This window comes from Microtus ochrogaster, chromosome 4, assembly GCF_000317375.1.
Source record: "Microtus ochrogaster isolate Prairie Vole_2 chromosome 4, MicOch1.0, whole genome shotgun sequence".
In the NCBI taxonomy this organism is placed as follows: domain Eukaryota; kingdom Metazoa; phylum Chordata; class Mammalia; order Rodentia; family Cricetidae; genus Microtus; species Microtus ochrogaster.
Window position 1 is genome coordinate 19,040,412 of NC_022011.1, and position 25,969 is coordinate 19,066,380.

At 50.3% G+C, this 25,969-nt stretch overlaps 1 protein-coding gene across 3 annotated transcripts in view; it reads right to left on the reverse strand.

Annotated features, from left to right (window-relative positions):
• The window catches only part of Zfhx3 (zinc finger homeobox 3), a 628,106-nt gene that overhangs the window by 139,411 nt on the left and 462,726 nt on the right, over positions 1–25,969 (reverse strand). For all 3 annotated transcript variants that reach the window (XM_026778321.1, XM_005345704.3, XM_026778324.1), the window contains 2 exons: positions 17,527–20,288; positions 11,771–12,267 (listed from right to left, as the gene is read on the reverse strand). In XM_026778321.1, coding sequence (XP_026634122.1) covers positions 11,771–12,267; positions 17,527–20,242 — 3,213 coding nt within the window. In that variant the 5' untranslated portion in view covers positions 20,243–20,288. The remainder of the gene's footprint in view (positions 1–11,770; positions 12,268–17,526; positions 20,289–25,969) is intronic.

The following is a 25,969-nucleotide window of genomic DNA, read 5'->3' on the forward strand; positions in this document are numbered from 1 at the left end:
AACAGTCAGTATTTGAATGGAATGCTTCCAGTTCCAGACACTGTAAAGTACCTGGGCCCAGGTAGGTTCTCTGCACCCTGCATCCAGTGGCTTCCTTATAGAGAATGGTTTGGGGGAAGACAGAACACAGTCCCCGCATCCAAGATGGTGGCCCATGGAATCTTCCCACATCTGCTTTGCTGTGGTAGGCCATATTTCCTCACTACTATCTCCCCAGCTTTCTAGATAGATTCCAAATAGAAGGGGCTTAAGGAGCATCCTCCATCCCCTCTAGCCAAGCCAAGTGGCACTGGGCCCAGGCTTGTGAATTCTTTATACTCTTCCAGACATGGCTCAATGAGTGTGAGACAGCCCCCACCCCAGCCCCTAAGCCAGCTCTGGTTTAGGGAGAGATGTGGGAGTCACTTGGCTGGAGACCCCCTTTTTACATCTGTACTCACTTTCTAATTCTCAGTTTAGGCTTTTTTTTTTTTATGGTTATATTTTGCCAGATTTGGCTCCATCAGTGATGACTGCCAACTGGTCCAGGTAGGAAAAAGCAAACAGTCTCCTCAGAGAGTAGAGTTCTAACCTCCTCCTGGGCAGTCTCACTGTGGCCTACTTTGAATCTAGATCCTACAGTGCGTGCTCACTTGCGCTCTGTGTGTGTGTGTGTGTGTGTGTGTGTGTGTGTGTGTGTGTGTGTGTGTGTGTGTGTGTCTCTGTAGTGCCTCACTCCCATCCCTCACCTCTCAGCCTGCAGGTTTGCTTGGAGGCAGCAGGTTTCCGAGTCATCACGAGCTGACGACGACATTTCCTCTCTGCTATGTCAGTTTCCTCTCTGACATTCACACGCAAGTGCCAAGGCCCAACACCTAACTTCTGTCGGGTAAAACCTACACTCCTAGGACAATGAGGGTGGGCAACCCTGTGCGAGGAGTACTGGGGACAGTCAGGATTTCACTCTCTCCCCTTGTCCGAGGCCCAGCAGTTTCACCACCTTGTCCGGGTTGTCTGCAAGACCCTTCCAGCCTCTTCAGCTGGTCAGAGGTGTCAACGAGGTTGGAGTTCTGTCAGTCGGAAAGACGACGCCCATGAAACTTCAAGACAAGCCACCCCACCTGAATTCAGAGACGCGCCAATACCTGCTCGTCTTCCCCGCTCGGCCAAAGGGAGCTCTGCAGAAGAAATGAGGGTTTTGACTACACATACAGGAAACAGAGTGCTCTCAGGGCCTGGGAACCACCACCCGGAGGATGGATACTGGAGACAAAGCCCCTTGGAGAACAGAGACCTCAGGACCAGGTTAGAAAGCCTTGAGCCCTAGTCTATACACTGTCCCACGGGGCTGACAGACACTCAGTAAGGGAAGCTGATCCAGGTAGGAATTTCCCTTTCCTATTTGCCTCCCTGGGTGAGAAGCACAGTTAGGGAAAGTCTGTGATTTGATTTCCCTCAGGCTGCCACAGCTGGGTTCAGAAGCAACTGGAGGAAGAGGGCAGACCCCATGACATCAGGACATTTCCATCACAAGCTATTAGTCCTTGGACTCAACCCTTCTCCAAGGTACAAGAAGGCAGTGGCTCCATGATATGATGCATGTCATCCTCAGCAGGCCACAGAGTCAGCTCAGAAGTGTCTACAAAGACCCAACAGTCCCCAAGGAAGAGGTCATCACCAGAGAGAGCAAGGAGGGGGCCGACAGCCAGAGGTGGGCATTCCCTACAGTAATTCCAATGTGCAGGCCACATCGGCAAAGAAAACACTGCTATACTTATTGACCTAAGAGACCAAGAATGCTTCGGAGGCTGTCCTGAGCCTGGGAACCTGCCCTGCTCATTAACAATTACAGATCAAATATCAGCAATAGGTAAATAGTCCTAACCTTCTACAGACCAGAAAAGGACCCTAGAGGAGGCTCCTTCATCACTTCTGATGAGGCTGAACTCAAACCTGCTCTGCCTTCCTGCTTAACAAATCATACGCCACAGACACAGGGGTCCTCCTCGTGCAATAATCCAGGCTCCCATGCGGATCCAGGTGCCTTTCTGCATCTTAAAAACAACTGTGGGAAGTCCAAGGACCACCCACCTCCATCCAGGTCTAGTAAGTTGAGCATCCAAACTGCCCAGGCTCCCACAAAGCCAGCACGCGCAGTAGGATCAAAAACCCATTGCCATTGTTCTTGAGTTCTCAGTAGTCCCCACTGTCCACTATGTTCAGCAAGTCCGGTTTTATCCCAGGGAGGCGGTGGCGGTGAGGAGGCAGAAACCCTTAATAAATAAATAAATTAAAAAAAAAAAAAAAAACAACTGTGGGCGGCGACCCCGGGGCCTGGGTTAAGCAAGGGCAGTGCACACTGCTAGCACGGGTACCGAAGACCCAACCAGGCATCCTGACCCCACAGCAGCAAATGCAATGGAATCACATCAATAAAAGGAAACAAGAGGGAAGGGCATTAAAAGGGGGAAACTAACCAAAAGGAATGGGGATATTTTTCCACCTTTGTGATAGGGAAAGGCATTTTATTTCTTTAAAACCAAAAATATATGACCATCTGATATGAGTTTGCTATGAGGGGGAAAAACTGGAAACTATCATGAGAAGCATTTGTCTTTTTGAGAAACAATAGGAAAAGGAAAGAAGGGGGATTGACAAAACAAGTTCTCAGCCTCCTGTAGGGCCTGCTGGCAGGCAGGTCAACACCCAAAGGCAGATTATGCCAAACTAAACAAGATGGTCACTTGAAACGTGAGTTGTAGGTGGGTAGGTAGGGGTGTGTTGTGTATGTGTGTGTCCTGCCCACATATATGTCTTCACCACGTATGTGCCTGGGGCCCATGAAGGCTATAAGTGGCTGCTGGATCCCCTAGAAGCAGCGTTACAGGAGGTGATGGGTCAGCCATGGTATGCATATTTCACGTGGTCCATCTAAAACCTGCAAGTCTCTGAGCACAATACCATGCCAATGGCTATGCCATACCTAGGTATGTCTAGGCTATGTCATACCTAGGTATGACAGCCATACCTAGAGTCCTCTATAGCAGAACTCCCATTCGAAGGTCATCTCTACCGGTCACCATTTGTTGTCTCTTGTAGCCCACGCTGGCCTCAAACACCATACACGTAGCTAAAGATGACTTGAACTACCGAACTTCCTGCCTACACCTCTTGAGGGCTAGGCTTCCAGACACAGACCACAATACTGGCTTATGGGGTGCTGGAGACTGACCCCAGAATCTCTAACACGTTGGGCCAGCGCTCTCCCCACAGAGCCACGTTCTCAGCCATCGCCCTCATTTCTGTTTAAAGTCTTCAAACTCCCATCTGATATCACAGTTGCTTCTCAAAAATGCAGGGGTGGAAGGACTGGAAATCTAATTTTAAAGTATAAAATTACTTAGTACTACCAACATGGTTTTCATAAGAACAGCCTTTCCCAGCCCACATGTATGTAGTATTTATAGTTCTCAGTTCTGTTTAAAACAGAACCAAGAATATGGCTCGGGCATATTATGTAATTATTTAAAAACTCCTGCCTTTTCCTGACAGTGTTGCTGACAATGCCTTAATTGTTCCCTTACAATTTCCCTTTCAAAACAAAGAACCAGAAGCACCTGTTGGATCTGTACGTATTCAAATGTGCCCTTTGAGTCCAGGGCCCCAGCAACATGAAAAGATTCAAAATGGAGTTCACACTTTTGCCCCATTCCGGGCACCTGCAATGTGGGCTGTCCTGGTCTCCCTGACTTATCCACATAACTACGGCACGCAGGGTTGTTCTAGAAGTCAAAGGAAGGTAGTAATAGCTGTACAAACAGTCTCCTAATTGTTGGAGCCCACCCCTGAGAGGGCAGAGCCACTGGCAGGAGGAGCTCTAGAAGGGAGCAGGCGCGGCGGGCGGAGAGGTAAGAAGATCCGGGGCTTTTCTCGCCCTCTCACCAAATGATGGTTCCTTTTCTCCTCGGCTCAACTCGGGGACTGTGGCACACTAACAGAAGCATACAGGAGACTTGCAGCCTGCGCTGGAAAACAGTTTACCCAGAAATGGCATCCATACCACCTGGGCACCAACTTCACAGAGAAGCAATGATCCCCCTGACTGGGTGACACTGAACACCTGCGATCCAGGCAGAAGCAGGAGGACCCATCTCTACAAGGAGCCGGCCTGGACTGCCTATAGAGACACTGTTCTATAAACAAACATACGTACATACGTACGTACACACACACACACACACACACACACACAGTGCAAAGGGAGCTTCTATAGCATCCAGGGACTGTTCTAAGAACATTTATTCTTAAAGATAAATGATGAGAGATATACGCAGGCCCCATTAACGTACTATGAAACTGCTCCCCATTGAGCCCCTGAATATCTCAGATAATAGCTCAAGATGGAAAGTTTGATGAAAACAACGAACCCAACGCATTTCTCTCTGAGTGTGCCAGAGAGACCAGGAAAGGGAGCGGGGGCAATGTTGTGTGCACAGGACTTTGGAAGCCACCTTGTCTCCCTGCCTCCCTAGACACATTCTAAGCCTTCTAGGTCTGTGTGGTCCTCGCAAGGCGCTCTGTAAGGTTTGGAGGATGAGGAACATGAAATGAACCTTCTTACATTGCTCATAAGAGGCAAGTCCCTTTAAAAAATGAACTGCCGGGGACCTGCAGAGATGGCTCACTCGGTAAAGCTTGAACAAGCAGGACAGCCTGGGTTTGGATTCCCTAGCACCCACTTAAAAGCTACCCATGGTCTGTAATTCCAGTCCTGGGGGCTGGGGGTCTAGCTGAACTGTGCTCTGGCTTCAGTAAGAGACCTTGTCTCAAAAGCTAAAGAAAAGATTAAAGAGGGTATCCAGTGCCAACCTCGGATGCTCAAGCTCTCTCTCTGTCTCTCCCCACTCCCCAACTCCTCCATAGGAGTAACAATCCTATTTGGAGTAACCGTTCTATTTGAAATTTGAAAGAAAACAGAAACTATCTGAAAGAAAATATAAACCAAACACACCCCTCAGACTTAACAGGTGTAAATGGGAGCAAAGGATTTAAGAAGCACCAGGACCTGTGGCCAATGTCCTGAGCTGTGCATTAGCTCCACCAGCACTCACCACACAGACCCACAGCCTCTCTGCACCTCATCTAAACGGTATTTGGGTTAGCAGTCCAGATGTGAACACATCTCTTCAAACGCATACATATGTCTGTCTATGAAAGCATATGAAAATCTACAAGAGCAGAGGGGCAGAGTTGGAAAATGGCTGGAAAAGTAAGTAAGTATAGTTCTCTTTGCTGTGGTTAGCTGAAAACACTTTTGGCGTGCCTAGCATGCGCACACTCGCCACAGCACCACATGTGGAAGTCAGAGAACAGATTTCATGAGTCTATGATCTCCTTCCACTCTGGGTATCGCAGAGATCAAACTTGGGTTGCAGAACTTGGCAGCAAGCACCCTACTGACCCAGTCACCTCACCAGCTCCCAAGGGATCCCAAGTCATCCCGACACTTTTAAAAACACCTCTGTCATGCGCACAAGAGAAAGAGAAGCTAGGCAAAAGCTGGCAGCACTGACCTGTAATCCTATCGTGGCAGAAATGGATGGAAGAAAACCACTAATTCAAGGCCATCCTGGGCTTCAGAGCGAGACCCTGTTCCCCATAACAGGGAAACACAAACATCTAACTGCGAGAGATCACTAAACTGACAGTAATTTTCTCTTTTCTTCCTGTCTTTAAAAACAGTATTTTCACAATGGCTACACCTATTCATATTACATTTGCAGTAAAAAAAAAAAAAGGTAATCCACATTATTACTGGCTTGTAAATGCAATACTAACCATGTAAGATATAATACAGAGTGCAGCAGAATAGAGTAACATTCCATCAGAGTTTGCACTATTCATTTCCACCCACAAGAAAAAAGACTGGGGTGGGTGGGGAGGGAGACCATATGAGCGCTCACCAGAGGGGGTGGGGATGGCAGGGGAGTGTGGGCACAAACATGGAGAACGAGAGGGAAGTGCTTTGGCTAATGGTCATAGCACCGGTTTTCTCCACAAATGGCATATTAAGCATGGGATTTAAAAAGAGAGAGAGACACACACACACATCTAACACAATTTGAGCTCCATTATGTGAAGTCTCAAGTGTAGAGCCAAAAGACAACACTGACCTGAACTTCCTGACCTGAGGGTTTGCGCAAGCCCTTAACCAGGAGGACCTGAGCAAAGAGTGTGCACGAGGCCATCCAGTGAACACATCAGGACCTAGGGAGTACAGAGGAAGGAGCCCGAGATGCTTCTGAAAGGCCAAGGTCCTTACTTCAGTGAGGTAAGGACCGTCCATACTATACGACACTGGTGACACATGGTCACGGTCCCACATCAGTGATGACTTAACCTAGTCCTGTCTGAGCCCTGCCCCCAAGGAGGGCTCTCCCTAGAGTTCCCTGAGGCTGACAAATAGCTGGAAGCGCTACCATAGCCAGCCTGGGATCCCTCCAGCACGGACTCAGGCCAGGTCAGCAGCCCGTGTCCTGTCAGCTCTGCTGTCCACTGAGGAAAAGGAACTTCCAAGACCCAGCTGCTCCAGAGAAGGCCAGAAAGGGCAAGTGTGGCCAAATGCACCAAAGCATCTGACCTTTCACACCTCCCAAACCTCTCAGGAAAGCATCTGATTTCCCCCACTTCCCGGCTGAAGCCGCCCAGGTAGGCAGAGGCACCAGCAGACACAAGTCTACCTAATAGGAATATGTGCTTAGAAGAGACTGGTTCCAAAATCAAATCATGCACGATGCTAGCTGGGGTGGAGGGACACCGCCCCCCCCCCCCCCCGAGAACTTATGCTCCCTGCTGTCAGAGCAAGAGGAAAGCTATCAATCAGCCACCATGGGTGCTGAGGATGCAGCTGTCTTCTGAAGATCCCTCCCTGCCCGGCTGCCACAGGACATACACACTACACACGGTGTGGCCATCAAGGAGACCAAGATGTGGATTTCATATGAACTCCTGAGCATTTTTACATCTTCCGGTTTGTCCATCCACCACGCAATGGTTTTATGACCCTGCTCCGGAAATGAGATCCAAGGAGCAACTTACTCATAAAGGAAGGAGGAGGAGGAGTGTGAAGCAATGTTCTCCTGTCCTTTGGTCTGTCCTTCTGTTCTGTGTCCCTATCAGAAGAGGCAGGAGCACCATCCACCACATGTACAACTTAGCTGTGTATGCTTGCTTGTTGTAAACCAGCACCTCTCCTTCCCTCTGGTCGCTTAGGTGCGGCTTCACATCTCTCCAGCCCCAGGTGGCTCACATTCAGCCCTGACAATGAGCTAGGTAGGCAACGGTCCTTGCTGTAATTTAAGGTTACCATAAAACCTGGGGTCTTGGCCCAATCAAAGGTACTTCAGCTGGGAACTGCTTGAGTAACGGGCTCTGGTGGAATCTTAATCCATCTATTAGAGCTGCTGCATTTTTCCCTGCAAAGCAGGTTCTAAGAGTGGGCAGGTATGCTTGTATTCCATTCAGCTTCCTGTACCCCTCCTTCTTCCCCGGTCAGAAAAGACCACGTATTTCCCAGAGCTCATCACTGGCACTCTAGGATCATGAAGGCCAAGATGAACCCAGGAGAAGTGAGGCTAGCTCATGGACTCAGAATCTACACTGTCCAGGGAAGAAAGTGCAGGGAACATATCCTGTTAGCATGAGCTGCTCTCTGCATCAAGACAAGCAAGAGCATCTGTGAGCGGGAGGGATGGGAAGGTGGGAGGTGGCAGAATGTATTTACACAGAGAAGCAGGAAAAGGTGTAACTGAGGCTTTTGAGCTTGACCCTGCTGAGAGAGGAAGGGTACTGTTCCTCACTGCACTTCCACGATGGCTTAGGAAACTGACCCAACACCGAAGGCAGGGAACAGGTGATCAGGGCACCACTACAGTCACGGAGAACACTGTTCTGGTCAGTTAGAGGCATGACCAGAGGCAGCCACTGGTTCAAACAAAAGCCAAGGCCTCCATTGTGGGCACTTTGCAGGAGTACAGAGGTAAGAAAACGGAGCCTCCCATCTGATACCTTGTGTTCTCCAGACCCCCTGCCCACCATACACAAAACTCATTTTAGAATTCGTCACTGGAGCTGAGATTCATTGGGTAGAGGTCCCTGCCAACAAGAAGTGGGACCCACATGGTGGAGGAAAAAAGAATGAATTCCTTCAAATTGTGTGTGTGTGTGTCTTAAAAATTGCATAGAATCCAGAATAGACGATTGGGGGAGGAGGGGGGCTTCAGACTGGCTTCACCTCTGTGCCTGAATTTTAGGTCATTCCAAGTTTTGGAGAGTCCAGTCCTAATACAGCATAGCTACAGGCTATCTGTCCACTATCTGAAACCTAGGGACCCAGGTGGTTTGTAATTGGGGAAATTGTTTTCCTGATCCTGGAATATCTGCCCATACCTTAAGACTCATCTTTAGATTGGGACTGGGATCTAAGCACAAAACTCATCCCCGTATACACACATCCGGAGGTAACTTGATGCCATATTTACAGTGCCCAGATGTTTTGACTATCGTCCATCCCGGGGTCATCACGTCAGTGATCAACTCTCGGACTGGGGATACTTCGATTAGGTTGCTCCACCTACATCAATCTCCACGATGTCAAGGAAGTGACAACGCTGGGAAGAGATCACAAGCCTAGCACTGTTTGCATCTCCTGATCCGGGGAGTCCACCTCCTCCAACACAAAGGAAAGAGAGGGAGAATAAAAGGCTTGGCTCAGAGGAGGAGTGTGGGAGTTCCACTGAGAAGCCACGTCACAGTCATTCAGTGGGTACCCTAGAGAACCACTAACGTCAGTGGCTGGGAATGCAGCCGAGTGGGTGGAGTGTTTGCCTGGCATGAAGTCCTCTGTTCAATCCCCAGAACCTCATAAAACTGGGTGCATAGATGCACACCTGTCATGGCAGCACCTGGGAGGTGGAGACAGGAGGATCAGAAGTTTAATGTCATCCTCGAATACAGGGTGACTTTTTGGGCCATGCTGAGATCCATGACACCCTGTCTCCAAAGGCAAAAACCAAAGCACAAAGCAGAACAGAAAAAAAAAAAAAAAAAAAACTTCAAGTTTTCACCGACTAGTCAGGAACAATTTACCAGGAAGTGGGACAGAGTGAGAAGGGGTGGTAGGCAGGATGGGGTGAGCCGGGCAGGCTGAGTGCCCCCCTCGGTCAGCCAGCCGCTTCTGGAGCGGTTTCTCTAGCAGACAGTAAAGAACTCGATTACATCCAGTTAACTGTGCTCTAAACTGATTATGCATGTGCCGGGCTAATGGATTACATTAGCAAGAGGAAAAATAACGTGCAATCAATCTCCATTACGATGGGCCACACCAGGGCCCAACCACCTCCGAACCCCACCCGAGTCCAGGCACTGAAGAAACCCAGGGAGAGGAAGCCCCCTCTGTGGCAAGAAGTTTATCTTAGTCATGTGGAGGGAATAAAGGGGCTTGAAGCAAGCTCTGGACTCATCATCCGAAGGTTGAGGCGGGGGGGGGGGGGGGGGGGAATCTCCCTGCCCCTCAAAAGAGCATCAGCAAGCAGAGGGACATTCATTATCCAAGGACTAATAGGACCAGACTAAAGACCTTTGCCTCCTGACACAGGGCCAGCTACACCGAAATACGAGGGCTGGTCACTCTAGGGACACACTGGTCAAACAGCTGCTGCTCTCAGGACTTAGGGCTCTTCTACTCGTGGCAGAAGATTTGAACAAGAGTATGTATGGTCTCTCTGTCTTGAGAAAACAAACAAACCAACCAACAAAATAAGATAAATAAGGCCCAGTCATGTAAGTGACTAGAACAAGTAGTACAGGAAATGTCCCCTTCGCACCCACCCCCAGAAAATGCCTTATCCTGATGGCCAGGGTGCGAGTCATGGACATGATTTGGGTGCTGGGGGAAACTCTCAGCAGATCCTGTTTCAGGGGTTCTTGAGAAGCAAACCCGAGTGTTTGGCTTTAGTCGAGACCTGGACCACATGGAAGATGTGGCATACAGACTTAGTGGCCACTGTGCGCACGTTATAACCTAAAGGGCAATCCATCTCAAGAGATACAAGAGGTCAGCCTCACGCCATGCTTTTGTGACCCTTCATCGGAGTGGCCTACAACCTCCCATGGCCGATCTGACTGCCGGGTCCTTCAGAAATGCTCGTTTCCTCTGGTTTTCCCACCTGGTTGTTTTGACCACGTCAGCACGGTCCTATGGCCAGTCAGACCTCCAACTCAACCTGACTACAGGAAACTGTCTTTTCAGGGTAGCACTAAATCAAGCCAGTACATGGAGAATTTGTTTGCACATGACAGAGGATTATGACTTACTTGGTACCTAAACCAATCCTAGCCCACTACAGCTGGTGTCTGCAGTCCCTTCGAGGACATTCTATCCCTACTAACTTGCTCTAAGATTGTTCCTTACCCATGGTACTCCCTGAGAATGAGAGCAACAGCAAAATGAATCGCAACCGTCAACTGAGCAGAGACCGGTGTGGGCTAAGGATCCTGAGCCTTCCTCAGGCGGGGTCTCCATCTATAATCGTGAGGGGGACACAGGAGGCTCCACCCACTCCAGAGTCAACGCTTGCTAGCCCAGGAGTGAGCAACGGTGTGGAAAGAGAAGGGAGAGACTAGGGGTGAAAGTGAGGAGGATGGAGAGGAGCGAGGGAGCGGAGGGCGTGTGGAATGAGGCTGGGGAGATTTATGGCGATTTGTACCTGATTGTTCATACTAAAGCCATTACGGGATGATTAGAGGAAAAGGTGAGGCCTTAAGTCCGGTGAAAATCAATAGGGACGTCTGGAGCAATCCTGCCGTGCAAGTAAAAGGGCTGTTTACAGTGTCTGCGGCCCTCCTCCTTCTTGACGGCCTGGCCTAGGCTGTTCAGCCAGAGACTGGGGGTGCGGGAGCAAACGGAAGGGAAGGGGAGAGAAAAAAAAAAGAAACCAAAGGGGCTAAAAGGAGAGGAAGCAGAGAACAGGGATGTAAAATACAGGAGCATGGGGGCCCTCTCGCTTGACCTAGTTTCCTTCCTAGCATTTACCACCTTCTACCATGTCATTTGCCCATTATGAGTGTACCTCAACTTGTCCCAAAGGAACGAAAACTCTGTGAGGACAGGGATGGGGGTGTGAGCATATGCATGCATGTGTATATCTATATAAATGTGTGTCTAGCTATATGTGCACACATATGCACATGTATATATGAATGTGTGTGTTCGTATCTATGTACATATGTACGTGTGTTTGTGGTGATCTATTATATGCACTGATACAGACATACTTCCAGAATAGCAGCTGGTATACAGAACGAGTCTGGTGTGTAGCCGCTGGCAGGATGGGGAAACAGAGTGAACGAATGAATGAAGCACTCTGGGAGCATCCAGGAGAGAATAAATAAAAGACGGACTAAAGGACAGAAGGACGAGTGGGCCATAGCGGCTGATGGTGACTCAACAGACTACAGCAGAGACCAGTAACCAAGAAAGGAACAATACAGTATTGGTCTGTTGAATTAACCTGCCCCTGCAATGAGACACCCTGAACCTTCAGCCTCCAGATGAAGCCATCAACACATCTCAGCCTCTTTAGCCACTGGATGCAACACCTTTAGAGTTAGTTTGCTGGGTGGCGACTAGCACCTAACAGGATTATAATACAAACTACTAGTCCCCCTTCTCAATCTTCCCCAATCCACTCTGCAGAGAGCCCATTCCTGGGTCTCAAGGAGCCGACCTCACCTTGTACAACTTCAGGCTGGCCTCGTGCCTGGAGTTGACCGTGTGCAGCCGTAGCTTCTCCAGGCTATTGGTGTAGTAGTCGCATGCGTTGCACTTCAGGTGCACCGGGTTGCCGATGGCCACACACTTGAGCCTCCACTCGTTGGCCTTGCCGCCCTCCTTGATGTGGGCCACCAGCTGGTACTTCTGCACATGCTTGTCCGTCTTGCAGTGCAGCTGGAAGTTGGCCTTGAGCTGCGTGTTGTAGCGGCAGAGCTTGCACTGGTACGAGTCCCCCATCACGGCCTTCCACTCGTCCTCCGAGAGGCTGCGCTCCACATTCATGTGCAGTCCCAGCATGTCCAGGTTATCCGTCGTGAACTTGTTGCAGACCGCACACTGGAAGAGCTTCAGGGACGGGTCGTTGGTCTGGATGAAGCTCTCGCCCAGGTTCATCAGCTCCTCCGACACCAGCTGCCCTCCCCCGAGCCGCATGTCTAGGGGTATCTCACCGCCCACTGTAGGGAAGGACAGAGGGAGAGGGTCAGAAGCCAGGCTCACAGACGTGGTACAAAGCACAAACACTGCAAGGAGCTACCTGCTGGAAAACAACATCCTCTTGCTGTGTTGGAGACTCTGTGGTCTGCGGAAGGCTCCGGGCTTTCCACCTTCTCAAAAAGAACATCTAGACAAATCTGGGGAGCTCAGTCTCCTGACCGATTTCAATTTCCCTTCTCTCTCATGTTCTAGGAAAAGTGGTAAGTCTATATGACCCTCGGAATGCAACAGAATCTGAAACTTCAGACTCCAGCCTACCTCCAGAATCAAGAAGGAGCAGAGCAATCTATAACACTGGGCCTTTAGGAAGATTCTAAATTGTGCCCAGAGTTCATCTATAGCATTGCTGATGAGCAAAACTTCCCACCACTGTAGGAAGGGGAAGCTTGCGCTGTACATACAACAAGAAACTATATTTTTCTTTCTTTTTCTTTTTTCTTTTCTTTGTTTTTCAAGACAGGGTTTCTCTGTGTAGCTTTGATGCCTATCCTGAAACTTGCTCCGGAGCCCAGGCTGACCTCAAACTCAGAGAGATCTGCCTGCCTCTGCCTCCTGAGTGCTGGGATTAAAGGCATGCGCCATCACCGCCCGGCTAAAATGGAATGTTTTATTGCCGTTAATATTAGTAGAGATGGCCACACTGATGCACAACCAACCATACAGCACAGAGTTCAGAAGCGAGCCCTCCACTCCTCCCAGCACCCTCTTGTCAGCATCCTACCTGTCCATCAGAGCTGCCCACCCCCACCTCTAACTGTTTCTAGGATAATCTTCCTTTCCCAAGCCTCTGTGCCTGAGCTAGCCACACACAGGACCCCAGCACAACTGCATCCCTACCAGGGTGGGGGCAGACTAGAGCAGAGGTCCAGCCTCACGCTGAATAACCCACCCCACTGCACACATGAACAAATGTTTATTGCGTCAGACGAGGGTCAAAAGCACCAAATGATACACGCTCAGGAAGTAAATCCAAACAGGCAGTTATAGACGGAGACAGGCAGGGTGTGTGTGTGTGTGTGTGTGTGTGTGTGTGCTCACACTCCCTAAAAAAGGTCTCTGTACCCCCGCCCATTTTCAGCCCATCACTGCCGTGCATAAACCAGGGGAACGCTCACTTTTACTGGCGGGAGATTAACACACCAGCTCTTACTTACACCATGAGAAAGCCTTGGAAACTGCGGGCTTACCTCCATTCCCTAGACGTGCACAGTAATTCAGGAGCTGACTGGCAGCTTCTGGTTCCTACCTCTCCTCTGAACACGTGCACACTTGAACTACGAGGTCTGCCCCCACCCTCCAACTGATGCTTAAACTTGACCTTTTGCGAGTGGTTTGACTGAGGATATTTTTTTAAACGACTGATTAGAATTCAAGTCGGTGGCTCATCAAAGGAAACAAATTGATGATGGCGACGGTGGTGGTGAAGGTGATGAAGATGACGATGATGATAACGACGAGAGCGATTTTGTTCCGACTACAAAGCTCAGATCGGCCTCCACTAAGCCAGACCAGTTAGTTACATTCGAAATCTGCAGACAATGTAAGAAGCCACAGAGACCTTCCACGCGTGCGTTCCAGAAGGCTCAGGAAGCTTTCTCTGTGTGGTCTTTCTTACCATCCCCTCCCCCACCCATTCCAACGGTGAGAGGAACCTTAACTATGACATTCATTTTAGAGCAAGAGGAAAAAAATAAGGAAAAAAGAAAGAAGAGAAAGAGAGAGAAAAAAAGTTCTCTCCTTAATGAGGATGAAGACAGGCAACATCCACAAAACATACTCAGTGTTCACTCAAAGCAAAAATTGCCCAGAGGGTGAGACAGGAGCAAACGCATATTTGTTTCTGATGTCAACCACCTGAAGCAGCAACCTCTTCCCCACCCTTCAAACGCAATCTCGGCACATCAATACCGCCACTCTACCGAGAAAATCCACTGTCACTTGCTGCGGGTCTGGATGAACATTAGAAGCCCTCAGAAGAAACAGAGAGAATAAGCTACTGCTCCTATCCCCAGTTCACAGGCCCAGAAGAGGAGCAGCGGGAAACCGGGATGACGAAGAGCTTGCCAGGACTCCCGCCAAGACTCCACCTTGGAGAAAAGCCAAGGCATTAGAATCCTTCCAGTCCACACAGTCAATTCACCTCCAGTGAATTAGATGACCCTCACTTGATCCACAGGCATCTGGGAGCTGCCTAAGTGAAGCTGCAGTAGGCCGTTTCTTTTGAGCCCTCTATGGGCCTTGGGAAGGACCATGCTGCCTATGACAGAGATCCAACTAGCTCGGGCTTCACACCGTGGCATGTGAGCCTGCTCAGAAAGAAGCTCAGCCTCAGGAGGCATGAATCAGATAACACAAAAGCAAAGGACGAAAGCAGGGGGCCCCTAAAGGACAAGTGAGTGCTCTATGGCCGCCAGGCTACTTAGTGGGGAAAAGGAAAATGCCTTGCAAGGGACCCATTTCTTGACGCTATGTTGGACTTGGGAGTCTAAAGGGATGCTTGGGAGGATGTTCACATGGCTGCAGGTCTTAATATCCTGTCTATAAATGGTGGCAGGTTCGCTTCAGCCAGACCAGACCAAGGAGCGTAACCCTCTCCGCCTCATGACCACCAGAATGATGGCATCTCCAGACAAGCACCTAAAGAGAAGGTCCTGTCAAGGAAGGCACGAATGGTACCCTGCTCCAAAAGAAGACAGTTCATAAAAGCTCCTTTCTGCCTCACTGCGGAACCCAATCACGTCCGATACCCTCTATCCACCTCACCAGCAGCCTAACCACAGCAGGCACCGCAACGTGCAGCTTCTCCCCTTGCCTGTGTTTTCTCCTGCTCGGGCCACACAACCTCCTCCGCAAATCATGTGGACACATCCTACTGTCCGCACACCTGGTCAGCCATGTAACATTCAACAACTTTGACTCTCGTCACCCCAACTGACCTGGTGGCCGCTAAAAGGACGGAGGCCCACCTCATGCAATTGCAGCGTCAGTAACTCAAGAGCCCTTCCTGACTGAACTGGGCAAGACCCAGGACAGCTCTACTCCAAGACAGACCGTGGGGATCGCCTTGGTGTGTTTGGACACAAGGATCTGTCCCTCTGTGCCTGATTACACTAAGAACTGTGATGCCCTGGAACTCAAAGACACTAAGTAGAAAAAAAAGCCCACAGTATAGGTCTCCATTGCTCAATGCAAACAGTAGCCGCTGATTTTCAAGATAGCTAACAAGTCCTTGATTTGTCAATGTGAAATCACCCCGTCTCCGTTCTTCTGTGATATGGAGAGAATGCCCAGTTTATTCTGAAGATCTGACTACCAGAATTTTACTTCTTACCCTAAGGTAAGAAACTACTTCCTATTGGTGAGACAGACAGAGAAAGAGATGGGGAGAGGAGGAGAAACAGACTTCAGAACACTAGTGGCCAACACCCACCCTTCCTGGGGTGCATGGTTCACTCTGGGGACAAGAGAGACAATGGATTCTTGTGCCTTCGTGGGCTAACCAGACCAGTCAGCAAAACGTCTTCACATCATTTGGTCATAAGAGATCAACAGGCTAATATTTCAAGATAGAAAACAAAGCTCAAATATCATGAATTCGCAGTGAAAACAGAGAGCAGGTAGAACAAGCTGAATGCTTGGGAGCACAGATCATTAGCAAGTTAGTCTTGAAGCCCCACACAAAGTGAAGACCGCACACCCGCGAGATCTGGCCTCCCGGCACTTACCTAGCCCATGCCAAATAAAGGTATGTGCTCTCTTCGTTGTTAAGAAAACTACTTATCCCCAGGCTGATCATAGAATTCTACTTAACTAGGGTCTCTCCACAGATCCCCAAAGGGCTAGACAGTAGAGGCAGGGAATAAAGACCAGGTTAGGCTCCATCAATGGGACACCAAGCGGGGTCAAAGGGGACCTGGTCATCATACTAGCCTTCATAAAGTCAATCTGTACACTTTCCCACTCAAAAAATTGATCATGAACCATAGCTTTCTCAGCATCCAAATCTCTCATTTCTGGTTCTGTTTTAGATGTGTCAAGCTGAGCAGTAAGACCTGGCACTATGGTTTGAAAAATGTCCCTCACCAAAGGCTACATTTTAAAGACTTGGTCCCCAGCCTGTGGCTCAACGGGAAGGTGGTGAACCACCTTCAAGAGGTGGGAACCAGCTGGACCTCTGCCAGTCAGTCATGTGGAACCCCCTGACCCCTTCCTCTCCTTTTTAGCCCTTTGCTTTCTCTACCATGACACAATGCTTCACCACAGGACCCAGAGCTATAGCGCCACTGACCACTAACTGAAACCTCCCAGACTGGGAGACAAACTGGTTTTCTTTCTACATCTCAAGAACCTGCCGCATTAACGGAAAGCTGACTACTACTAACGCGGACAACACAGCTGGGGCCTGGGTGTAGACTTACTCAGCACTGTTTCTCCTGGCAACAAAGGCCCACTAGCCAGCGTCTAACTGCTATCAAAACGTCAGCTTTCTCTGAAGGACACTTTTACAATTTCTTCACTTCTTCAGCTATCATACCACTCGTGACCGTGTCCCCAGGGCAATTTAATTCCTAATTCATTCCCAACTCCACTAATCAACAACTCATCCAAACTAAGGGAGGATAAGAACGTGCCTCTTCCATCAAGATCCACAGAGCTACAGAGAGAACTCCAGAAATCTCCCCGGGGCTCCCAGTTCGGCACGGAGCCAGCCTTTGGGTTTTCAATGCGATATGTTACCCCTTCCAATAGCTCCTATTGGAATGATGACTGTCCCTGTTTAAATTATTGAGATGATGGTCCCAGATATGGTTTCTTGTAAGTTTTAATAAATATTTAATGGAAACCAAAAGTTGAGTGATTATGGCAATTTTTCAAATTGAGAAAGAGAAGAGAGAAAGAATGGGAACAGTAAAGGAAAGCTGACCATAAGCCAAAAGCTAGAGGCAACACATGAGGTTTAATCCTGGCCCTAGATAGCCAGAGTACAATCACAGCTCTGTCGGACGCATAAAACTGTCCAGACACACATAGCAAGTGCAAGGGATTCTTGAAGGAAAACACTGGATTGTGAGACATTCCCATTTAAAAAAAAAAAATTCAAGGTGATAAAAATCAAAACCAATTTACACACCTCGACCTCTTCCACGTGCTTCCCGCCCCAACGGAACAAACCTCCTATATGGTGAAAGCACACAAGCCCGAGGAGGGGTCAGCCTCACCTAGAGCAGGCGTCATGGCGGCCATGGGCCCTGTAGGATCCAGCTGGAATCCGCTCATCATGAACTGGGTGTCCGAGGCAGTACTGTCCATCTTCAGGTTGGGCAGGTTCATGTTCTGGGCCAGGTAGTACTGGTAGAGCTCGGCCTCGGCCGGGGAAGGCAGGCTGCCGAGGCCCAGATGGCGATTGTGCTGGATCTGGGTCATGTTCTGCTGCAGCAGCATCATGTTGTGCATGTGCTTCTCACTGGTCATGTGGATGCGGAGGTTCCTGGCCACGTTGGTCTCATAATCACACACCTCGCACCGCCACGTGGGTTTGGTTTTTGGTTTGGTGGGGGAGGGGGCGCCACAGGAGCTGCCTATATTGGCGGCGGCGGCAGCTGCGGCTGCTGCGGCGGCAGCCGCCCCAGCGCTGTGGCTGAAGACTTGCTCGCCCCCTCCGTTCTGCAGGTTCTGCATGTTGTTGAGATGTTTGTCGGACTGCATATGAATACTGAGGTTGCCTTTGGTAGTTGTGGAGTAGTTACACACCTCACAGCGGAAAGGCTTGTAACCACACGTGTAGCTCTCGCCTCGTGCCAACCGCGGGTGGGGCTGCCCGCTTTTGCAGTAGACGCAGGAGCCCCCAGGCTCCGGGTGCTTCTCCTTCATGTGTGCCTCCAGCGTCTGCTGGTACTTATAGTGCCAGTTGCACTTGGGACACTTGAGTGTCTTACACGAGTTACGAGAATGCATCATGGTCATGTGGCCACCCAGGGAGCGGGAAGAGCCCAGGACCGTGTCACATTTGGGGCACTCCACACTGCTACCTGAGGGGCACTCCCCAACCCCAAGCTCGCAGAGGGAGCCAGCGTGCTGGTGATGAGGGACAAAGCCCCCATCGTCGCCCTCTGTGCTTTCATTTGGTTCTGGTGCTGTGGCATTGTCTTTATTGGCACTTTCGTCAGCGAAGTCCAGCCTCCTGCCCTCTGCCACATTGGCCCTGACGCCCTCATTGTTAAAGCTTAAACGGTTCCTCCTGTTCGCACCATCGAAGACAACAAAGGAAGAAGCAGAATTAGAAGTAGTAGAAGCTGTGCCCCTCGACAGGCTCTGGAGCACATTAGGCATTAAGGGGGAGTGAGAAATGCTTTGGTTTGAGAGAGCAAGGTCCTTTTTGCTGCTACCACCTGCTGTGGCTCCAGACTCCTCGGGGGCCCTGTCCTCCAGCTCTTCCTCCAACTCAGTGGGAAAGAGTCCTTTGCAGCCCTCCTCTTCCTCCTCCTCTTCCTCCTCCTCCTCTTCTTCCTCCTCCGCCTCTTCTTCCTCCTCTTCCTCTTCTTCCGCCTCCTCCTCCTCGGCTGGCTCTGCTTTCTCGGAGAAGCAATCTGGATCCCCCACTTCTTGCTTATCTCCTTCCGCTGCCCCAGAGTCCTTGCCCTCCGAGGATTTGGTAGGACTGGCAGCCAGAGGCCCCAGGGGGACTGAGGTAATGGGAGTCTTCAGGACCGAGCTGGTGAGCCCGCCAAGGTTCAAGAGGGTGCTGGGGGTCAAGAGACCAGCCTGGGGCTGCTCAGGGCCAGCAGCAGCGACGGCTGGGAGGGTCTCCTCCCCTTCCATGCGAATGCCACTAAATTTACCATAAAAACTGTGTCCGGGGCCTATGAGGTTAGCTGTGGAAACTAAAGGGTGTTGAAGGTTTTTGTTTTTTGGTTCCAGAAAACTTACAAGGGGTTCCTTGTCTTTGCCGATCCCTTGGATGATAGCGGAGATGTTCTTATTGCTAAGAATTTTCCGCTCCTCTTCACTCAGGGTCATTCGATGGTCGTGCACCGCGTGGGTCACAAAGGAACGGACATACCCAAAGGAGAGTTTGCACAAGAAGCACATCAGAATGGGCTTCCTCTTGCCGTAGAGCACAAAGCCATCGAACTTGGACAGGTCCACATTGTTGGGAACATCTTTGGATACGCAGGAGCTTTTGGCAGAACCGTCGCTGTTCAGGTAATCCTTGTTGCTTTTGTGTCGCACGTCAAAAACGCGGAAGCTGTGCAGGACAGGGCTGAGCCCCGCCAGGGCTGAGGTATTCGGGAAGGCCTGGTCTGAGCCCTCAAACCATTTCCCGAAGGATGAGGCTATGTGGAAAGTGTTGATGATCTGCGGGTACACGGGTGCAGCACACGAAGGGTCCCCTTGTTTGCCCCCCGCCCCGGGGAGAGAGTTCAGGAAGAGCGAGGGGACAGGCCCACTGCCACTGCTGCTGCCACACGCGGCCCCGCTTTGGGCCAGCTGGCTCAGGCTCTCGACAATGTACGCGGAGCCATCTGGCTGGTAGACGATCTCCCCGGCCAGGTTCTCCACATCACTCTCCTCCTCGCCCTCCTCGCTGGTGTCGCTGGCGCTCTCCTCTCGCAGGGGCGGTGGGGGGCGCGTGCCAGGGCAGTGGTGCTCCATGTAGGTCTGGAGGCTGGCAAAGGAGGCTGAGCACTCGTTGCAGCTGACCTCCTTGCTGGCGGGTTCAGCTGGCGGCCCGGCCGAGGTGCTGCTGTCCGCCAGGCGCTCATTGAAGGGGGCCCTTAGGCTGTCCAAGGGCCCATGGCTCTCGCCTGTGGGCTGCTCCATGCTACTGGGTTTGTCGGGGAGGTGGGTGCTGTTGAGTTCAGTCCATTGCCGGTGCTGAGGGATCCCGCACCCATTGTCCTTCCCCGAGACGACGGGCGAGTCACAGCCTTCCATGGTAAGGCCAGCGTGGAGCTTTCATTGCACCCAGTACGGATCGGACCTGAAGGGTGGAGGCAAGGGGGGGGGGGGAGGAGGGAGAGAGGGGAAAGAGAGAGAGAAAGGAAAGAGGTTAGGAGGGCCAAGGCTAAGGTCCCGCACGGAGTGCTCTAAGCAGCTTCTGTCCATACCCACAACACAAAGCTTGCAGGGCAGAGGGCAGGCTGGGGGACATGGCCCTGCACAGTGCAGTACAGAGAGGGCAAGCAGCACCATGGACAACACAGCCAGGTCCATGTAATGAATGGGAAGTGGGGAAAGCGGTCAGGAGTACACCTCTTTGACTTCACACTGTCTGTCACTCTCGCCCTAGAGACAGACTTGTTGAAATTTTTCACTCTATGCCATCAGGACCTTGAGTCAGGCTGGGCAGGGAGCCATAGTGGGAAGAGGCCCGTTATCTTTCCAGGACCCAGTGAGGTCACTGGAAGGGCCCTCCTGCATACAGATAGCTTGCATGAAGTCATCCCAAGTGCATGACACTTTTGGGGGGGAGGTGTCAGGGAGGATGAGAGGAGGGAGCTGAGGCAGCTTCAGAACGAGAGCGGCAAACTGAGAAGGGTCCAATGACATAGAGAAAGCAGGTGCTTTTCAGTGCCCGTGCGTCAGGTTTGCTAAGTTCGAACAAAGGTCTACGAGGTTCAGAGGGCGAAGGTGAAGCCTTAGGTTCATTCTGCAAAGGGCCCAAGGGGGCCAGCGGCCACATCCGTCCCTTTCAGGTCTTGGAAGCAACAGAAGTCCCATTTCTTGAGCAGTAAACCTTACGGGGTAAATCCCACCAGAGACCAACACTATTCTCATTATCAAACTTGAAGACACCCCAAATTCCCATCTCCTCTACCCAAACCAGGAAAGCTTCCTTGTCTGGGATTCAGCAGAGCTCACAATGAAAATAGGAAGGCTCCTAGAATAAGAGCCGGCTGGACTTTCAATCTGCTGGTGCCCTTGTGGAGGGGGGCAAAGCCTCGCCCCATCTGCAGGAAGCCCATCCACCAGGCATGCGGTGGATTTTCCCTAGCAAAGGTCTTAGCACAAGCAGAGACGGCAGCTGGGCTTAGCAAGCCCTACTTCCACACCTGCCTCTTCGTTATTAGTTGCTACCCAAGCAGCTGTCCTTCAGCCCTGGGGCTTTTCCGTTTCCGACTCCAGAGAGCTACTGGGCTGAACCTGCCCTCTGAGAGCTCCCGTCCCTGGGGAAGGTAAAACCGGATCACAGGCTGCCTGGTTCCTGCGACATCACCACAGGGGCGGTGACTCCCTTGCTGCTGCCCTCCTACAGGTGGCTCAGCACTTCTTCAGAGTTTGGTCTTTTACCCACAGGCCCCAAGCCATTGCTCCCCTGCTCCACCACCTCTTGCACAAGCAGCAGACAAAGCTTGTGGCCGGGTTTCATCCCCCTCCATCTCCTGCCAACCCTGTCTTACTCTTTTCGTATTTCTCCAGGTTTGACTACAGAGTGAGCCAACAGCTCCCCCTCGGGAAAAGACTGAGAAAGCAGGCTGGCAGAAGCCTTGGGAGAAAACGGGCCACGACTGGTTTGAAACTCACATGCACATATGGCTGTCAACTGATAACCACAGTCTCGGAGACAGCAGAGCTCTGCAGGCCTTAGAAAGGACGGGTTCGTTTGAAACAGATCACCGCGCTAAATCAACCCCAGTGGCAAATGAACGGGGACTTCCCATAAGGCTTAGCTGGGATACAGGTGAGAATCTGGGGAGGCTCTTCTTAAGGATGTTCCTGATTGGATGGATGACACCTGATTGGCAGCTCAAGCCCAAAAGGTTGGCAGGTCTGAAGGGGCGGGAGGGTTAACAGCCCGATTGTAAAATCAATGTCATAAATGCTTGGTAAGTTACAGGAACATGCGGGAAGGGGAGGCCGCGATTGATAAAGGAGAAGAGCTTTGATGCCGCACCAGGGACTTGTTTATCGACAGCAAAGCCAATCTCCTCTCCAGCCTGGGCTGGGCCAGAGAAACCTGCTAGCATTTACCAATTAATTGGTGGGCTTTGCTTGCTCGGCTCTCTTCCTCCTCCTCCATGAACTGGCCAGCTAAGGGTTGGGAATTTGAAGACAAAATTAAAACAAAACAAAACAAAACAAAAAAAAAACTAAAACCTTAAATTTGTTTTCTGGTCCCAAGCAGGCAATGACCCTTGTAGCCACTTCTGAAAGGCAGATAAGATAGCTGGTGACCCTGGGCCAGTGGGGTGAGCTGGAGGATTCATTCACAGCTGACAGTCCATAAGGACACAGGTGGGAAAGAGAACCCGATTTCTAGACCTGGGCTGCCTGCTCTGAAGCTTCTCTTCCATGCACGCTGACCAAGCAGAGCGTTGGACAGCCCCATGAAAAACAAGAGGCATGGTTCATGGGCTAATCACACTGTCCTGAGACATGCAGGCTCCTGGTTCACACCCCATCCCAAACAGAATGTGTAAATGTCCACATCACCCCGGGGAACTTGAACTAAAGCTTGGGACACTGCTTCCCTGCATCCGCACCAGACGACCAGCTTGCCTGTGCTTGGTCCCCACATTGCCAGGTAATCGGAGAAGGATGGCCGCATACATCCTCTGCCTCCATCCCTGGCAGATAAGGGATGGATAGGGGGAGGAGGGAGATGCACTGACATGAAGCGGTCTCTTCATCCTGCCCAGGCTGGCAGCTCATGGGCCTCGGGGCATCCACTACTCTCCCACCCAGCGTGCTTGCTCTGTTTATCAGCCAGTCAATAAGAAAAAGGTAGTTCTTACTTAAGGAGGCAGAAGTCAACTCGGCAGGTCGATCAGCGCTCTGTCTGTAAACATGGTTTCCCGTAAAATCAATGTTCTTCAGTTACAGAGGGCGGCCTGGGAACCGAGTGGGTCCCCACACATTCACGGGAAGCCCTGCCAGTCAAAATTCACAAGCCTCTCCTCAGCCCTCTAACCCAGTCCTCGGGCTGTGAACCCATCCCACACACAGAACGCTGAACTCTTCCTGCAGGCCAATTCATCTTTCCCGACCGCTCCCTCAGGTTCCCTTTAAATCACCTCAATATTGTATTCAACACTATTTGAGAATTCAGTAAGGTTTTATAAAGCACGTCTTCACAATGACAAAGTTCGAGGGGAGACACAGGAGCGATGGGCGAGCATTTGCATACATACAGTCTTGTCTAATGCCTCATTCTACCCAGCACTTAAGTCTGCCATCTGCATAGTACCCCATGCAGAAGAGCCCCAACACCTCAAGAATACATAATCCCAATGAGAGGGGGAGCCGTATTCACCCCCACATTGTGCTCCCCTGTTTTAAAGCCCACTGCAGTTTTGCAAACACCAGCCTCTTGGAAAGATTGCTTTTCAAGGATAAAAATGCTACCAGGTACCATGTGACGTGCCACTCATATAGGCAATTATCTTCCTCTTTAAACTAAAAAGGGTGTGTAAGGAAAGTTCTGTCTTATTCCATGAAGGAGACAGGGCTGGATAAAATGCTACAGTTTTCTAGTAGGGGTGAGTGGTTCTAAGGAAGGGGAGGGGGCTCCTGCTGTTGCTTCAGCTCCCAGAGAATTAAACATGAACAGTCACACTGTGTAATTTTAAATTGTTAATTAGCACAGGGTTAATTAGGCGGTCCTTTCACAAGGGGCTGTTTGGCAGAAAACCAAGAAGGGAAACAAAGGGGGAGAGAAAGAAAAACAAAGCGAATAGAGACAGCAAGAGAAACTGTTGCCTCTGTGAATAACGCGGGGCATCACCAGAGACGTCAGCCAGCGCAAGGATGCCTGGTCCTCCCGGGACTCTTCCCCCTGCCCCAGGGAGAAATGTAAGGACCGCCCTTCTCCCGGGAACCAGGCAGTGCACAGCACACATTGCCAACATGTTTTGACTCAGCAATTTCTCCATTCTAGGAATGTATTTCAAGGAAACAACCCGGGAGATGTGTGGACATACGAAATTGTCCATAATAAGATTTATAACAGGAAAAAAAAAGAGAGAGATGGAAACAATCGGGCAAAAACAGAGACTAAATAAATTACAGTTCGTGGAATTCAACATGTTGTAAGGCTGATAACTCTAAAGAAACCATTTACAAGCAATGGAAGCTGATCAGCGGCTAACCGAGTGAAAGACGAGTCAGTATGGATACAGCCATTGTCATATTTCTATCAAAATTTTTATGACGCTAAATTTGAGGAGGTGAGGTTATGGGTGACTTCATTTCCTCCCTGGTGCCTATATTCCCCCGAGCTTTTTAAAGCCCTCATAATGGAAACCATCACTTACTGAGTTAGGCACTGAAGCAATACCTATCTGTGGGCAGAATCGTAACCACTTGGAGGGGTGCTATTCTTGAAGGCTCCATTCCCGAGATGTAAAACTGAGGCAGCACATGCTCGGGTAGTCTGAACGACAGAGCCAGATGGCTGCTATAGGATCTGTGTTCTTAGACACTCTATCGGTGTTTTCCTTTTGGTGTATGAGGAGCATCCTGAGAGCCAATATTTGCATCAGACCTTCACGTGCACAGAGACTATTCCAAGATCGGGGACTGCTCAACCTCTCAATCCGACAGGAGAGCTCAAAGCAGCCTTCTTCGCTTGGACACCATCAGATAACCACAGGAGGACAAGGTGAGCAGGGACGCCACAACTAAGTCGTGGAAGGCAGATCCAATATGATTTCTCACTCCCCCTTTCTTTTCTTCTTTCTTTCCTTTTTTTTTCAACGAGACTGGAGTGATGGCTCCGTGGCTAAGAGAGCTTACTGCTCTTGTACAGGAACCACGTTGGGTTCACAGTACCCACATCAGGCAGCTCGCAATTGCTTCTAAGTTCAGCTTCAAAGAATCCGGCACCTCTGGGTACCCGGAGCACCTGCACTCACGTACACATAAATAAAATAAAATAGAATAAAATAAAATAAAATAGAGGTGCGCAGGGGTCATAGGGAGAGGACAACATCAACCCCTAGAAGTTAGCATTTGACCTCTACATGTATACTGTACCATACCAATCACCGGTCACACACATCCCTGTACTGACATATGCACACACATCATATATGTGCAATGAGAGTAAATTAGAAACTTGAAAGAGAAGACATAACCTAGGAGCTACGGGCCTGAAAATGTATTAACTCATTCATTATTTACTACGAACCTACTATAGAGTTCCCAGCAGATGATAGGGAACGCTTATGTTCTCCTGAGGAGGGGGCCACAAATACGTATGACGTGTGCAGCACAATGTCCTCCCAAGTCACATAAAGTCAGACAAGGCCCGGGCACGATGTGTGTGCATAGCAATTTTGTGGGTAAGGTGATGACATCAGAGTTAGAAGACTGTCCCGTGAGCATGCGCGGCACATCCTTCGCAGGTTTAAGCAGAATCAGCAGGTGCTGAGGAAAAGCTCTCTCTCGGCAGAGGGGGCCCGTCCTTGGCAATCAGCCAGTGAGAACACAAACACAAGCATACGCTCGGTGACCTGAGGAAAGCAGCAAAGAGTATCCTCACCATTAACAAGGTAGCCTCAAGTTTTCCATCTCAAGGACAAGATCTCTTGGACGACACAGTCTGCATGACTCCAGAGCAGGTGGATGCCACCACTTCAAGTCAACACGGAGACAGAGGGCTACACTGAGCTGCTACCGGATGCTGTCCTGTCTCTAGTAAGCTCACTTAAGTAAACAACT